Below are 16,068 nucleotides of genomic sequence, written 5' to 3'. Positions count from 1 at the left end.
CCCGCTGCGGTCGAGGGTCGATTCACGATTATCAAACTTGATTCGTCACAGAGAACGCGGCGCCTCCTCGTCTTTCCTGCAAACTTCGCCATCTCCTTCGGGGTTTGAAATTATGTCGAAAATTTCTAGCTACGCGATACCCGTTTCAATGAAATCATCCTAGTGACTGTAAAGAACGAAAACCTTTCGTCGGTTCAACTTTATAGTCTTCGTAATTAGATTTCTTTATCTTACTGCCGATCGTTTCAACTTCATCACCTATGTCTGTCCATCGATTATCGTCGTTAGGAGAGAAGATCGGCTACCGGTATATGGATGAATGGAAATTTGTTTGAAAAAACTGCAGATCGATTCGCTGGGTCAATGGCGAGTCGATGTATAATCGTATAAAAGAAGAACGAAGGGGTTGACGGGACTTTGGTTTCTGCGTGGAAGAAGATCCGTCAACAGACGTCGAAAACGCGGATAATTACATGGGAAAACACGCTGCCAGTGGGGTCGGATGCGAACACGCAACAACCTCTGCCGGGGATTGTTAATTAATTAGTTGGCTCTCCAGGTGTTAATCGAACAATTAACAGTCACGTCACGCTGACGGATCGGCAGTTCGCGCACGCGACTTCCATTCGCACCTCGCTGAAATTACACAATCCGAGTCTCTTCTCAATTTTCACTATCCGGCTGTGTTGTAACGTGCATGCAGCTGAAATTGTACGAAAAATCTATTATTTTCTTTTTACGATCGTAAAATACTGCAGGTAGAGAACTTGTTCACATTCTGCAATATACTTTGAATTCGATTTTTACGCTCAACTGTAGGTTTAGATTTCAATTGAAATTCTTTTTTTTTTATTTTTTATGTACCTCTGCATGATAGTAAAAATTCCCTTTGAATAGGACCGGAGCACTTGAAAATCTTTTTACGATTTCGAAATTCATTTGCAATTTCCTGCAAACATCATATACGTAAATAATATATTGCAGCTTTCGATAGTTTTAAAATTTTTTAAATATTGTACCAAAACGAATCAAAGACGCTGCATACCTAATAACTGATTGAAGCCCCTAAGTTGTTGTTTAAATTCTTGCATTTTCTGGGGAAATATTATATACGGTCACGACGTTAAGGAATCTTCCACGTCAGAATCAAGTGAATTTATCCTCTCGCCACCCCCGAAGTGTAGAAGCGGTTGATGTACATTATTATATGGTATATATATATATATATATACATATATACGTATTTATATAATATAAAGGCACTGGATGTTCAAAATAATAACTCGGTACACTTGAACTGATTTGCGCTGACACTCCGCTCACGGAACTCGCTAATGAATCCCATTCCAACGATTCATTTTCCAATTACGCTAACCTCTGCTGTGCCTACTTCGATCGGCTTCTGGAATACAGAGCGAGTAGAGGAGGAGGAGAAAGAGGAGGATGAGAAGGAGGAGGATCTGAGAAAATTTATTATATAAGTTATTATTTTAAATTATTGCGAACGGTGAATCTCTACGCAGCGCCTGAATTCTTCTTCATCTTCGTCTTCTTCTTCTTCTTCTCCTTCTTCATTCGTCAAGTGTCAATTTGAACTGTAACTAATTAATTCACAAGTATAAAATTGAAATTATTTCAGGCTGAGCGAAGAAGAAGATAATTTTGCATGTAATTTTACCCTGCACCAAAGTTCGCCAGCTGCAAGCTTCGGAGGATGTCATCTTACTTTTATTTCATTTTCTTATTCTGTTTTTCTTTGTTTTCATCTCGGGAAACTTGAACTGATTCTTTTAAATTGAGAATTTGCTATTTAATGTAATTTTAATTATGTAATTATTCGCAGTTGAACGAATCACTGATGCAGAGATTGTTTGTCAGTGAACGACGGACCGATATGTAGTTTGAAGATAGAATTGGAAAAGTTTTTGCCGATAGTCAAGAATAATCAAATCGGAAATTCATTTTACAATTCGTTGCAGTTCTTCTCCGTACTATTCTTATTTCTCTGTTTGCTTGTGTTTTTTTCATATATCCGTTTTTCACTTGTTTTTTGACACCTAACTCTTCGGTATCAATCAAAATTCGTCAGTTGATTAGATGTGTGTGATAGGGTGGGGTGTATGCCCATGTGTACACACCGAGGCGTGTTCAATGATATACCGAATTTGCAAAGTACAATTATTGAGCCAGTACATGGGAGTATAAAGCCAGCTAGTCTCGATTATTTCTGAACAACTTTGAACGGTCACTTATTTACAAGGCTTTGTTTTTCACCTGTATAATTTAGTAGCGAGCTATATCCAAGCTTTTGTTTTCCAAAAAAGCAATTCTTGGCAGATATGTATCACAATAAATAAATTTACGTATACTACAACAAAATCCGCATTGTGTAAAAAAAATGTAAATAGAAATAACTGTTAAGTCGATGAAAAGTTGAAAAATTTTAAATCGGCAGGGGGGATTTTATGGCGGTATGGTAGGAGAAGAAATGAACCTAATTTCCCCCCCACGAAGACCTTTATTCATTAGATATATACTCAAATCGGCACATCGATTGTTTAGAATTCAAGTAAAGGAAATATTGAAAATTTTCTCAGAAAATATACGACATGTGTTTTGTTTTATCTCCGAGCTGTGCATAGATAATATAGTAACGTCGGGTTACATACGTTGTTACAAAAAACAAACCGTCTCAACGATCCTCGACAGTTTCTCGAGATAAGTATATTTTTTTCGCCAACTCCGACTTCCTTTCCCTCATCTTCATTCCTTTATTCCCATTCATCCAATGTTGATTTATATCTTGTATACCACGACGCAGCCGAACGACCGTCGATAGTCGATTCCGTTTCGGTTGCAGGCTCTATAAAAAACATGCCTTTGTCGAGGGCAGCTCGGTGGTTTGTAACGATAAGATCGAGTCGGCGTCGAGGCGATGCCGACGACGCTGCCGGGGGTTGAAGGGGGGGGGTGACGGAGGGGGTGGCGATTCAAAAGAGGAAAGATAATGAGCGAGAGGTTTGAGAGGGGGGGATGAGGTGAGAGGAGACTTATCGTTACGATTGTTATTTTTACTCCTATATTATCATTATCATTATCATTATTATTGTCATTATCACTCTCGTTATTGTTATTATGCTTATTGTCATTAGCGCATGGATATTACAGGTGCACCTGTAAATATCCATTATATACCCGAGGACGTGTATTCCTATCGTATACCACCGTATTCTTATACACCGTATATAGGTATAGAAATGGAATAATCGTCTCCGATATCTTTTGTTCCTCGGAAGTAAACGAAGCTTCCTGTCTGTCGGTGCTTCGCAGAAGAGGAAAACTCGACGCGTTCGTATATATTGCGTTGGCTAACCTCCCTTACTCTCCACCGCCCTCCCCTTCCCGCTCACTTAGCCAGATTCCTCTCTCGTTTTCTCCTCCGCGAAATATGCTATACAATGTTCGGGGGACGAACGGCGGTTCTCAACTTTCATTCGTTACTGTTTCTGTTCTCCGAACGTCACACGTTTGCACGCGTGTCTGAGATGCGACAATTTTTCGCCTTATCCCGTTAATTTGATCGTAGATTCTAATTATAATTTCTCATACCTAACGGGGTTAATTAATAATATCGTCGTTACTAATTGTGATCGGAGTTGTCATTCAATTTTGACAAATTTAATCGCGAGATTCACTTTCGAGTGGGGAAGTAAAATCGAAATACGGATTTTGAAGAGGATCAGAAATGATCAAAGCGTTGTTTGTTGCATTTTATTCCAAGAAATGTCTTTTAGTATAGTTTTCTTGACGATAAAGTGATTTTAATCGTATCAGAAGTTGGTGCAATTCCTTCAGATTTGAACAGATTTTTCATCACGCAATTTATTACATCGAACAACTTTAATAAGTTTCGAGTCTTATTTTTACCTGTAAAATCATTTAGTCAACGTGATCGTATGATTTTGCTTCTTACTTTGACTTATAAGCAGTGAAGCAGCTGCACCTGCATCTGCACTTGCAATAATACCTACGTAGAAGCGATGGAGAAGTTTGATTTCGAAACTGCCGTCAACGTATGTTTACATCTATTAGCTGCTACTTGGGAAACTGAAACTACCGAACTACTTGGTGCAATTAGGAATAACTAATTATTCATGCTTGAGGGACGCGGAGACGGTAAAATTGATGAAACGTATCGACCGTTGAATATTATTTCGTCTGTCGTGATGACAGGTGTAACTTGATTTTTCTTACAGGAAAACACGAAGAAGAGTATGAATCGAACGGTTTGATTAGCTTCTATTCGAATATCGGCTTCCGACTTGGTAATTGAAATTTATCAAATATCTCGCTGGTTGGAGAAGACTTTCGATACTGAAGTTTTAGACTTTTGTTACGCGAAAGATGAGATACCGATTTCACGTTGCTAACCGCGAATCTCGAACCAGCAGCAGCGGCAGCAGCAGCAGCTCGGCTCGACGTCGCCCCGCCTGCTGTTTCATCATTCATTTCATCCAATTTCAGATGCATATTTCAGTCCCGGTAACGAAACTCTTGATCCACGAATAAAGCCGAAATTCAATTTGTAATTCAATATTCCCGAATTGATATTTTCAACGATCGATATCTCGTATAATCAGCCCGTCATATTCATGAGCCGCGTCTTCTTCTTCTTCTTCTTCTTCTTCTTCTTCTCCTTCTTCTTCTTCTTCCCGGCATCATTTGCAGCGGTTCGTTACTTTAAGCTCTCTAATTGTTAACAAGAGGCGGAAAACGAATTAACATGCAGCAGTCCCGTAAATTCAACGTCACATCGCCGTGTCTTTGCGTCAGATTTTAACCGTCTGTTCGTTCGCTTCGAAATTTACCGTGAATAATCTTCGTAGTCCGCCTGTTAGTTCAACGAAGAATATAGTCAATCAAACCGACGTTGTATTTATCCGCGATACTGGGAATTTGAGAAAATCCAATGCGTAATTTTATGTCCCCGGAGATTCTTCGTCGAGATCCGGAAACCACAGCAACAAAACACCGACACCGTGTTCCTCGAGTTCGCGTCGTCCGATTCTCGTTACCAAGTGACCGTCTTTGGCCACAACTATCAGGGTCGGGATAGAATGAACGTGATACTTGTTCCTTATTTTCGCCGTAACTGGTCCAACCGGAACTGCGAACCTTGAAAGGGAGAAAGAGGGTTGAAACTAGAGTGACGATCTTTTCGCCTACGATTTCTATCGCGAGTCTTCGTACCATTGGCCGTGATTCTTTGAGAAGGATTCGAACATCTCGTCCTGATCGTGATCCGATGGCACGTAAAATATTTGCATGAGCAATTTTCGCCGGGAGATTTCCTCGGCCAGCCGCTTCATCAGGGGTAAAAATGTTTCGCACGGAGGACACCAAGAGGCCGAGAAATAATAGAGAACGAATTGAACGTCGTTTATAATATCGTTCGCTAGGAAAGCTTCGTACTTGTGATTGATGACCACCTGCCCCCTCAGCATGTCCATTTCACTTTGTTTTGCAACTTCCTTATCGCTCGTAGATTTTCTCTTCACCTAACCTCGCGATCGGCGATATCGTCGACACATGTGGACTCTGTCTATTTTACACGTTCTGCGATCCTCTTTGGTTCCACACTTTTATTAGCTGATTTAACCTTTACACGTAGATATATCCCGGATACCCAAGTCTCACTTTCGTCCACTCGACGAATGCAATGAAAATAACTAAATACCGATACAAACTGGAAATGTTCCGCAAAATCGTTGAGTAAATCGGTAGTTTTGCTACAAGTGACAAACGGGAAATAACAAAGGATCCGCGGTTTTGACGTCTTGGGTGAAACGTTTGTCAGTTTTTCCCACCTTCGATGTTTAATATACGCACAGAGCCGCGAGATTTAGGTTTGTTTGTGTTAATAATTGGCTCGGCGAAATTTTGTCGGTGCGTTTACAGTCGCTGGGCAAACCGAAACGTGCGTATCTCTACGTGTTGGTACGTACAATGTATATTATACCTAATCATTATACCTGATGTAGTGTGATTAAACAAGGCAATGTTGACGCGTTGATGAACTGTGCTGCAAGGTGGCTGTTTCTCGGTGGAACGGACTTTCGAAATGTTTCGTGAAAAGCGTGCGGAATTTTCACCGCAAAAGTTATATTATTTTGAGAGCGCTGGCAAGTTTTGGATAATTAGGAGAAATTATCGGTGCCGCGTTAAATTGACACGAATTCTCGACTCTCCGCTTTCCCCGACTCACCCTCTTCTCTCTCTTTTTCTTCCCTCCACCCTTCCGCCTGCTTCTCGGCCCCCCCTTTCACTACATCATATCATCGTCCGACTCTATCGCGGCTTCTTTCCTTCCTCGTCTAGCCTGCCCGGAATTTGACGTCGTTATACAAACCCGATCCGACGTCGATATTGAATAAGTAATAACATTGAGGTAGGATCCGGCGCTCAGTGACGTCTTAAAGTTGACAGCTGACGGGTCCAAACCGGAGTCTGCTAGGTCACGTTGCAGTCAGATTATGCGAGAGACTCGATCGGTGTTTTTTGTTTTTTTTTTATAATTTCTATACACACGAGTTAATCGTCAGAAATTTATCTCGTCGTGCTGATTTATTCAGTAGGAATCGGAAAAAGCTGTTCGAGTCTAACGTGGATCAGACAATAATTAGTCCCAGGACGTATCGCGCTTAGTTTGCTCAATTTCGACACCAATTCTCAGGGTTGAGTAACCCGGCAGAGTTTTCAAGATATACGACCACCCCAGCCATCGTCGTGGGGTTAGGTAACCGGAAGATTTAGAAACTGGAATCTCAATTATTCTGATTAAACCGACACCCTAATTTCTCGAAGGGTTGCGGCGGCAGCGGCGGCGACGACGGAAGGGGAAAATCGGGCCTAAATGGGGAGGATAGTCAAAAGTCATTAGCCGGAACGTTTGCCCCCGTAAAGATGGTTTGAGTGGCCAATTAATCTTTGCCCGATAAACTTTGTCTGCACGGTAGCGTGTGTGGGAGAATCGAACCGCGGCTTTTCTCCTCGCCTGCTGCAACGAGGCTTTCACATCTTCTTCTCCTCATCCTCCTCCTCCTCCTCCTCCTCTACACTCGACGATATCACGGACGTAAATTTCTAGCCGCCCCGACCCCCGAATTCACGAGGGTAAATATCAATCTGGATTCCGAATGCGGGGAAAACCGCGAGCGGTGTTCGCGTTGCGTTTCTCTGTAGCCTGCATCTTGGCGAGAGGCGCAAGCTTGATTACCTTAACCTCACCGCGATCCGTCGTTCCCCTTTTCCTCCGACTTCTAGATGCATGCCTGCCTGCCTGCCTTCCGCCTATCCGACGTCTCGATGCACGGGAGTAGAGAAGCTGGGCGTCTTCCCTGAAATTCACTATCTCTCGAGTGCAGAAACAGCAGCCCTCGCTAGGATCTTGCTTTATGTGTGTATAGTATACACGCCGCCTATCTCCCGCTGGGAAACATAATTAAAATTTTCTAATTAAGAATTTTGATAAGCAGCTTCATTACAATGGCTTTCCTCCACCGACGGTTATTTACCTTTAAGAAATCCTCCCACCTTTTTCTTTTCAACAATTAATCAGTCACTCGCTTCTTCGAGCCGCTGAACTGCCGCAACGAAAACACCATGAACACCCCGCGTGCACGTGTTCTACTCGTCGATAAAATCAAAATCCGTACCACGAATGGATTATATATCGATCTCACCTCGTATATTTAAACGTCCATATTTTCCCGAATGACACAGTATTTAACTTCGTCGACAGGACAGGTGCCGCGCTACTGTGTGTATGGGGGAAGGGAACACTTTCTTAAGTGATTTAACTACGCAACGAAGCTTGACTCGTTGTATTGCAAGCTCCGCTTTTCATTCGGTGTCTCGAGTACGTAGCAATGTAACAGAGGTTTGAGGTAAAGGGTCAGGGTCCGAACATTTGACTGTAAAAAAATGTCGATGAAAACGAGGAGAAGATGGAGATGGAATGTTTTTAATTGTCTCGTAGGTAACTTCCAAATGACACGAAACGTCGGTACAAACGGTTTAGTTTCGTGGGTATACTCGCGTTCAAGTGCCTGTAAGACCGCATGCAGGTATAGGGCGAAAAGCTTTACGGTTCGCAGCTGCGTTATGATCGGTGACGTTCAGACTGCCGGAGAACTCTGGTCTCGAGTTAAGGTCGGACTCGGATCGCGTCAGGAGTCAGTACTTGCTCGACTACGGTTTACAACCACCTTCTACCCTGTTTCGTTTATGTCAGCGTACTCTAAAATTCTCGTAATTAGCCAGCACCGGAGCGGATCGTCGAATTATACGAGTCCATAAATATACGAACTAACTTGGGAAAGCAGCTATACTTGCGCTCGAACGAGTCAGCCAAGTTTCAGAGGCTAAACGGACCAACTTTCATATTTCGTGAGTGACTGAAACGTTACCCCGCCCCGACTCTTCGCGTTAAATTACGATATCAGCGACACTCGGGGAGACGATGTCGCATCGACGACTGTCTCTTCATTTTCAAAATACACGAAAAGAAAAAGAAGAAGAAGAAGAAGAAGAAGAGGAAGAGGGGGAAAAAAAGGATATTTCCTTCCGTTGCTGATGAAACGAGAAGAAGAAACACTCGTCAATTGATAAAGCACCTGTTCATGCGACCGTTTATCAACGAAAAGACAACGTCGTTGAAATCGACTGAGATACGGATGCTTGTCGGTACTGTAAATAACGATGTAGCGAAACTGGTTCGTAAAATTTGAAAAAATTTATCATTATTTGACGATCTTTTTGTCGAGTCGTACGTATTGATAACGAGTGAAAAAACTCTGTGTGTGTGTGTGTGTGTATTGCAAGGCAGTCTTTGACGCGATAGTAGAATAGTTTATTCGTTCGGTTGGACAAACGAGTGAATCGGTAAATTGAAAGTCCCTGAAGCCACGCGAGGCCGTTGACGATGTTCAGGGTGTACGATGGAGTAAAAACGGGTTGAATATTGGCTAAAAATGTAAATTGCCCTGGCCCGAACTATTCCGTCTGTGTCGTCCGGCGGCTATATGTGAAGTAATTGAAAACACGCGTCATCTCCGGTGTCTGCCGCCTGCCGCTCCGCAACAGCAACCCTGGAACCGTTCGCACGTACGTTTCGTACCCTCGAGGATCGGGGGACGGGGAACGACAGCCAATTGCATCGTTAGCCTCTCGAACAACGAGCGTCAAATAATGGCTGGTCAATAGGCAATTATTTTACTGCTTCGAGTCTGGTTATTTTAACGACCTCGATACCCCCTCCCTTCGTCCCCCCCCCCCTTTTTTTTACACGTGGGTATACACACTTTCTTACAGCATGCCTCTCGGTATTCAAAAACGGGGAGGGGGGAATTTAAGGGATTTCGTTGCGGGAATGTGGAGCTGTAACGTGAATAACCCTTGTTTGACATATTTCTGAAAAATTACATAAATGACACCCTGGGGTCGTTTGTACCCCAGCGACAAAAAAATTTTCATGAGAAAGGATCTAACAAATCTTTTTTGTAAGCTCTTGAAAGTTTAACTTCTCAAATTATAGGTTATATAACCAAATATGAAAATGCCAGATGGCGCCACGTAGTCCCGATGTTTTTAGATTTGAAGATTTTGAATTGAGGAAGGAAAGGCGTGGGATGGATTGTATCCCAAGGTGTGTCAAACAAGGTATAATAAGCCAATTCTTATTGTCTCTATTGTGCCGGATATACCGTAAAATTGAGCGATATATAGGGCGAAACGATCGTATCAGAGCTAATGTAAGGCCTCGGAAGATTAGACAGACGCTGTGCGGACCTGGTGGCGTCCGATCGACTCTGTCGCTGGTCTTTGGGCGACGCGAAAGTTAATCCTCGATGCGAAGCTCTACGGAAACGGGCGGCGGCCGATGGATCTTTGATTAGATTTTTATCCCCTTCGGACATGGGACAAGTCTCGTTCCCTCGCACAGACACCGTCGGGTAGTTAACAAATTATCTCCCGCAGGACGTAGGTTGGGAATTAATCAAACGCATACCTACTTTGGCCATGTGTACGGATGCGCGGGTTCGAAATGGCGCCTCGCTTTGCCATGGAGTTGAGCATTGTTCATTCACATCAATGGACGTATTGCCAGACTTCATACGTATCCATTAGGTTTAAATAACGCGCACGATTATCGCTTCGAGGCTTCCGTCAGAATTTCACCGGCAGCGAAGGGTTCGCATTATTATAACTCCTGATTCGGAAGTAAAAAACGCGGCTGATTAACGTCCCTCGGATACTTTTTCAGTTTTTTTTTTTTTTTTCCTCTCTTTCATTCCGCTTTGCAGCCGACGGACGCGAAGACTTAACGTGATTGAATTTCGCGTCATGTTATTATTCACATTTTTTTCGAGACGCGTAATGAAACTGAAATTATATGTCGTGCTGTAAATAGTATATTCGTTTTAATTCGTTTTCAGTCAGGTTCTGCATGGTTGAAAATATCCACCGATACCAAAGGTTATCATCAATGCGGTTTTGCCTCGAAGGGAAGAACAAAAAAAAAAAAAAAAATCGCGTGCTTTTGTATCCCTCCCGTGAACGCAAATATGTTTTTTTTTTTTCTTCAAGGCAAAAAACCGCATTGGTTGAAATGTAACTCGGCGTTACGACTGATATTTCTCTTACCTCTTGTGTTAAGTATTAAAAATTTACAAGGAAAAGTCATACGTGCGCAGAAAATGGTGTGTCAAGGTACTACAAATTTAATGTATAATAACAATGAAGATAGATCATGCGTACATGAGACTGGGTCAAAAGATGTCGCCAAAGATACGCATATCGTTGAGTCATCCTCTCGCATCTTGTATTTCTTTTTTTTTTTTTTTCTTCTCTCCGTCTCCTTACTCCACCTTTATCTCCCTTTTCACTCGAGATGTTATCCGTTTTTGTACAGTAACGCTTTCATAAACAGATTTGTCGTTCGGATCTCTGGGCTCGAAGAACGGGATCGCGACATGTGCCGAAGAGCAATTTCGCGCCCCTTTCCATCCACGTTCCATCCCCGATATATTATTCAGGAATACGCCACCCCCTCGCTTTTCCGAGAGCTTGCACCTCGCTCTTTGATAGTATATTCGTCGCTTCGTATAATAATATACATAACCCCCTCCGGCTGGCGCGGCCTATCCTTATACCTTTGTATCCTTTTATACCAAAGTCATCTACGCATCCTCGACGTCCTTGTCAAACGTATCCAGGGAGTAACACCCGAGTCTTTCGTTTCAAATCGTCGACCTTCACTCGAGGTACGTAGACCCAGATTTTTCTTTTCGAAAACGAGTGTCGTTTAGAAAATAAAATTTCGCTATCTTGAATTCCTTCGATCCGGAATCAAAGTAAGCACAGACAAGCTGATCTGTAGTTTGTAACTTGAATTGGCTAAACGTGTTGAAATCTCTGGGGAGCAAACACGGGGGTGGGGGGGGAGATATCAAATCCCGGTATAAGACCGTTGAAATCTTGCACCCACCCAAATCACTCGGCAACCGACAGTCGACGCCCAGACGCCACTCCGTCAGAGGCTAAGCTAATCCCGGGTACACCCACCTCCGCCATGTAAATCTTAAAGGATTATTTTATAATTGGCTGCGCTCTAGTTGAATGAAGGGTTCTCGACTCGCTCGCTCTCTTCATCCCGCAGGACGCTTCCTCTCGCCGAACGCTTCGTCACATCGGATGATCGTGCTTGTTGGGAGAAATCTAACGGATAAACACTTTCCAAAAAAAATAAAAAACAATAAAAAATTATGTACTCGGTTTTGGCAATCGTGTTTCAAGTAGGTGCAGATTTTTGTCTACTCAACGCGGATCACGGGTAACGAGTATATGTTTTTTTTTTGTTAAATGACGAATACAATTTTTGGCCTTCCGTTTGGCTGCATGATTTATGTTGAATTTTTGCACTACTGTAAATATGTATCGTGTGTATTAACGAGTTTCTTTTTTTTTCTCTTCACCTTGTTTCAGGTAGGTCAGACTCTGGTTGTAGGATACGAATAGTTGTGCATAGTTCGATACGGTGTGCGCCTTAGCCAATCGACAGGATGATGATGACCAATCTTCCCCCGGTGATGCTGCCCGCTCTCCACGATTACGGGATCCTGGCGCCAACATTGGGAATAAAGGTCAGTCTCGCTTTACACGATCATTATCACAAATCGTGATATTTTCTCAACGGTTGCGGTGAAATTTGATAGAAAAAGAAATCTTTCATCTCAATGAATCTTCGTTATTTTATACGAACGTGTCACCGGCAATGAAGTGAGAAACAAAACTGCGGCGTTGAATGAACGGGGAGACAAAGTTTTGAGAAATATTTCAACCGATATATTCGAATAGTATCGGGTCGAATCTTCTATCTTATCTTCGATGGGAATATCGCAAGAGGTGGAGTGGTTTTCAGAAATTTCTTATATACTTTCGAAAAAGGCCCGCAGCTTTCGCGGTTTGTACACAAGTGTATATATAATACGGTCCATTGGTGAAAAAGGAAAAGTTTTTCGAGGAAAGTTTCTTCTAAGATTTCGAGGAGCCTGTAGATCGGCGCCGAGGGTTGCGAGACCCGTTTGCCGGGATGAAAGAAAACCAGACGAATTAAAGTGTCTCCGGGTGAATCATTTCATTGATTAAAGAGTCGGTAAGATGAATCGGATCCTTGCTTTTTCCCATCCCTGCATATTTCACCATCACAGTTTCACCTCTCGCATTCTACATTCATTCCGTACGAGAAATGACGCTTTTCATCGTACGATTCACCGACACATACTGCATCTGATATATATATATATATATATATATTTTTATTTATAGTTAAGTATATCTACACATTTTCCGCGCGCAACAGTCAAAGATAAATAATTCAAAACTTGGGAGTTTATTTATTCAAACGCTGGCCCTCCTCTGACGAAGGCACTTCCTCTTCCTGCAAAACTCTGATCTTTGTGTGAATACGTGCGGCACAACATTATAATTTATAAATTTTGTGTACACACGCGCCAGGCCGAATGTTGTTGGTGTAACGTAACTCCGGAAATGACGTTAGTTTTTTTTTTTTTATTTTGTCTTCCAACTTTCCTTTCTCTACTTCCGTAAAAATTTATTTACCTCGTCACTCGTTTGGCCAGCAAACCGGAGCAAAAACTCAACCCTAGGCGTTTTTCGACAAAAACGGGGCTCCGCATCGTTTCGATATAATAAAGAATCGGCGTGGCTAGCTCAGGCCTCTCCGACCTGACGATTATTTTAGTTTGTGATTTAGTTCATTTTCTTTCACTCTCTCTCTCTCGCTCTTATTTTATCTTACTTCGCACTTTTGGTCACACGGTCCGTTTCCTTCCAGCTTCGCAGGTGTAATCCTCTTGAATCCGTAAGACGGCGGGTGTTTGTGATCAAAATTTATCGATTCCCTCGCATCGAGGCCGCGGGTTTCCATTCATCTTTTTCTCCTATTTATATAAATCTGAAAAGTACATACATAGATTCGCGCTACTCGGGGTTCAACCTTTCCAAACGTACCTATAACACATACGCGTATATCGTATACATATACACACACCCAGGTTATACATATTGTATGTTTTTCTCTCTCTCTCTCTGTCTTCTGTCTTGCTTGTCTTATTGTATCGAATTTATTGTCACCACCGTCGCGTCTCCCTACGCACACATCTTCGTTACGAAATCCCCCTGTGCAACGGCGGTGGAGGCAGCGAAGGGGGTTGTTTGTTTTGTTTATTTGCACCCCTATACCTCCGACCTGCCAACCCTCGGCCCCTCTTCCATATTTTCGTCTCGTCCGCGAATCGATATCTCCGATTGAATATATGTAACGCGTATATCGCGGACGATACGTCCGTATAATTTTCGAGCTCACTCTGTCTTTCTCTCTCTCTCTCTCTCTCCGCGCCGTTTGGCGGAAGAGACAAAACATGGGGGCAAAACAACATGAAAAAAAAATAAAGAAAAAAATAATAGATAAATAAATCACCGGTTATTAATGTCGATTGGACAAACAGGTTAATTAGACATCAATGAATCCTCGCCGATGGAATATTTACCGCGTGGAATTTTAATTAATATATCCGACGGGTGCTGCGTGAGGGGGTTGTGCAGCAGCAGAAGCAACGGCTCGCTGGAATGTATCGGTATTTTTATATCAATGTTCCAATGCCGGACGGGGGTCGAAACGGGGTTGGAGAAGAGCTATTCGGTCAATCGCATTTCCCAAGCCCATTGGCATTCGGCCAGCCGAACAAACGCATCTATGTATAGTATATATTATATATATATATATATATATATATTTACAAAATTTGAAAGATCGATGACGCTCCTTTCAAAAAATTAATTGAGAAAAAAAAAATCAATTCCTATGCCTGATCGCACAAATCTGCGATATATTCACGGTCAATGCTTCTATAAATTTTCCCTTCGTCACCAAAAATTCATAGTTGATTTACCCGAATTGGTTAAAATTATGTTCCGATTGCGTAAAACGCGGTCATCGATTTCTTTAACAAAGATCGCTAGATGAGGACCGGATGTCGAACACCGTAACTTCGCAGGCGGCAAGCTTCAGGAGATTTACCTATGTATAGATACGTTCCGCCGTCGAGTTATTTACGCTATTGTATTGATTATCACCGCTCGGTACACACTGTGGTGTAACGGTGCAGAGGGTGGGAGATGGAGGGAGAGGAGGAAGGGTTAATATGGCGTGGAGGGACACGCAGGGTGGTTGGTTCTCTAATCAATTTAGGGGCTGCACGGGGTGGGAACCCGTTCAGGGCTGCTCGCTCCCGGCCTTACTCGTGCTTCGCTGATACGATGATGATCCTCTCGTGCCTGGTAGGTACGTGTATGCGGGCGTGACATGACGATATTTGCAGCCATTGATGACGCCGCGCTCGAACCGCCGCTCCTGACGTCGAACATTGTCACTCTCGATGACCGTGGACTCGCCAAATCGGGAAACCCAGGGTCAGCCAGGGAGAGATCGGGGCAAGTTAGGCTGATCGGTCATTGTCGGGTTTTGAACCTTCGGTCCTGATAATCCTTTCGTAACGTGCTCGTGTTGCGAGTGGAGAGGATCACGGCGATTCACTCCATTCGGCACTACAACGCTTGTCAAATGATCCCGACGATGATATAAACGTAGCACGGCTAAAAAGGTTCCTTGACATTTTTTTATGCGAGGTCGCGGTTGGGAGCGGAACACATCCGAAAGTCTTGGGTATCGCTGATTCAAAGTGAAAAGGAAAAGGAAAAAATAATTAAAAGACAATGTAATGACTTTCACCCACATATTTTCAGCGATTTGTAGTTAGGAGTGATACGGTATTTTGGTGTAAGGGAGTGACGGTGAAGAGGGATGAGAATCGAACCAACGAACGAAAGAAGAATGGAAGGAAGGAAGGAACGACGGGCTACTGAGACCACTAGAACCAGCAGCACGTAGTGAGGCGCCCGTCGGGCATTGTATATTAAAATTAAGGCAATATATTAACTAACTTAATGTTATTCACGTTTTTGTTCACCGGATACTTTTATAAAGGCGTTGTTCACGGTGTGCAAGGTGTTCGCACACACACACACATATATATATATATATATATATTAACGAAGCCCACCTTATTCCTCCTCCGTGTCTTACCCCCGGCTGGTGAAGGTCTCGTCTGTCGGTTGGTCGGGCTTCTTTGCATTTTGCTTTTAAACGTTATATAATAAGCGAGCTCGCGAGAACCTCGGAGGCTGGGACAAAACCTGGAAGACACAATGAGGGAAGGACGAGGGAAGAGGAGGGCGACAAGCCCTCCAAGGATCTTTTAATTATTACTCCCAGGAAAGGTGATGTGATTGGGTTAAATTGCTTCAAAGTTTATCCAACATTTCGGGGCACGCCGCCGTGCTGTGCCGGTGCTGCTTGCTTCCCGGTTCCACCAACGACGACGACGACGACGCCGTTGGTGGCATCTCGATCACCCTTAATTGAAA

At 43.0% G+C, this 16,068-nt stretch overlaps 1 protein-coding gene across 7 annotated transcripts in view; it reads left to right on the top strand.

Annotated features, from left to right (window-relative positions):
- Positions 1–16,068, top strand: part of LOC124181005 (polypyrimidine tract-binding protein 1) — a 346,021-nt gene that overhangs the window by 157,945 nt on the left and 172,008 nt on the right. For 4 of the 7 annotated variants that reach the window (XM_046567061.1, XM_046567057.1, XM_046567060.1 and 1 more), the window contains one exon: positions 12,046–12,203. The exons of 2 other annotated variants lie outside the window; for them this stretch is intronic. In XM_046567061.1, coding sequence (XP_046423017.1) covers positions 12,123–12,203 — 81 coding nt within the window. In that variant the 5' untranslated portion in view covers positions 12,046–12,122. The remainder of the gene's footprint in view (positions 1–12,045; positions 12,204–16,068) is intronic. One more of the 7 variants, XM_046567058.1, reaches the window with a different exon arrangement.

The sequence above is a fragment of the Neodiprion fabricii genome, chromosome 4 (assembly GCF_021155785.1).
Source record: "Neodiprion fabricii isolate iyNeoFabr1 chromosome 4, iyNeoFabr1.1, whole genome shotgun sequence".
In the NCBI taxonomy this organism is placed as follows: Eukaryota; Metazoa; Arthropoda; class Insecta; order Hymenoptera; family Diprionidae; genus Neodiprion; species Neodiprion fabricii.
Note: the sequence above shows the minus strand (reverse complement) of the source record. Positions and strands in the feature narration are given on the sequence as shown.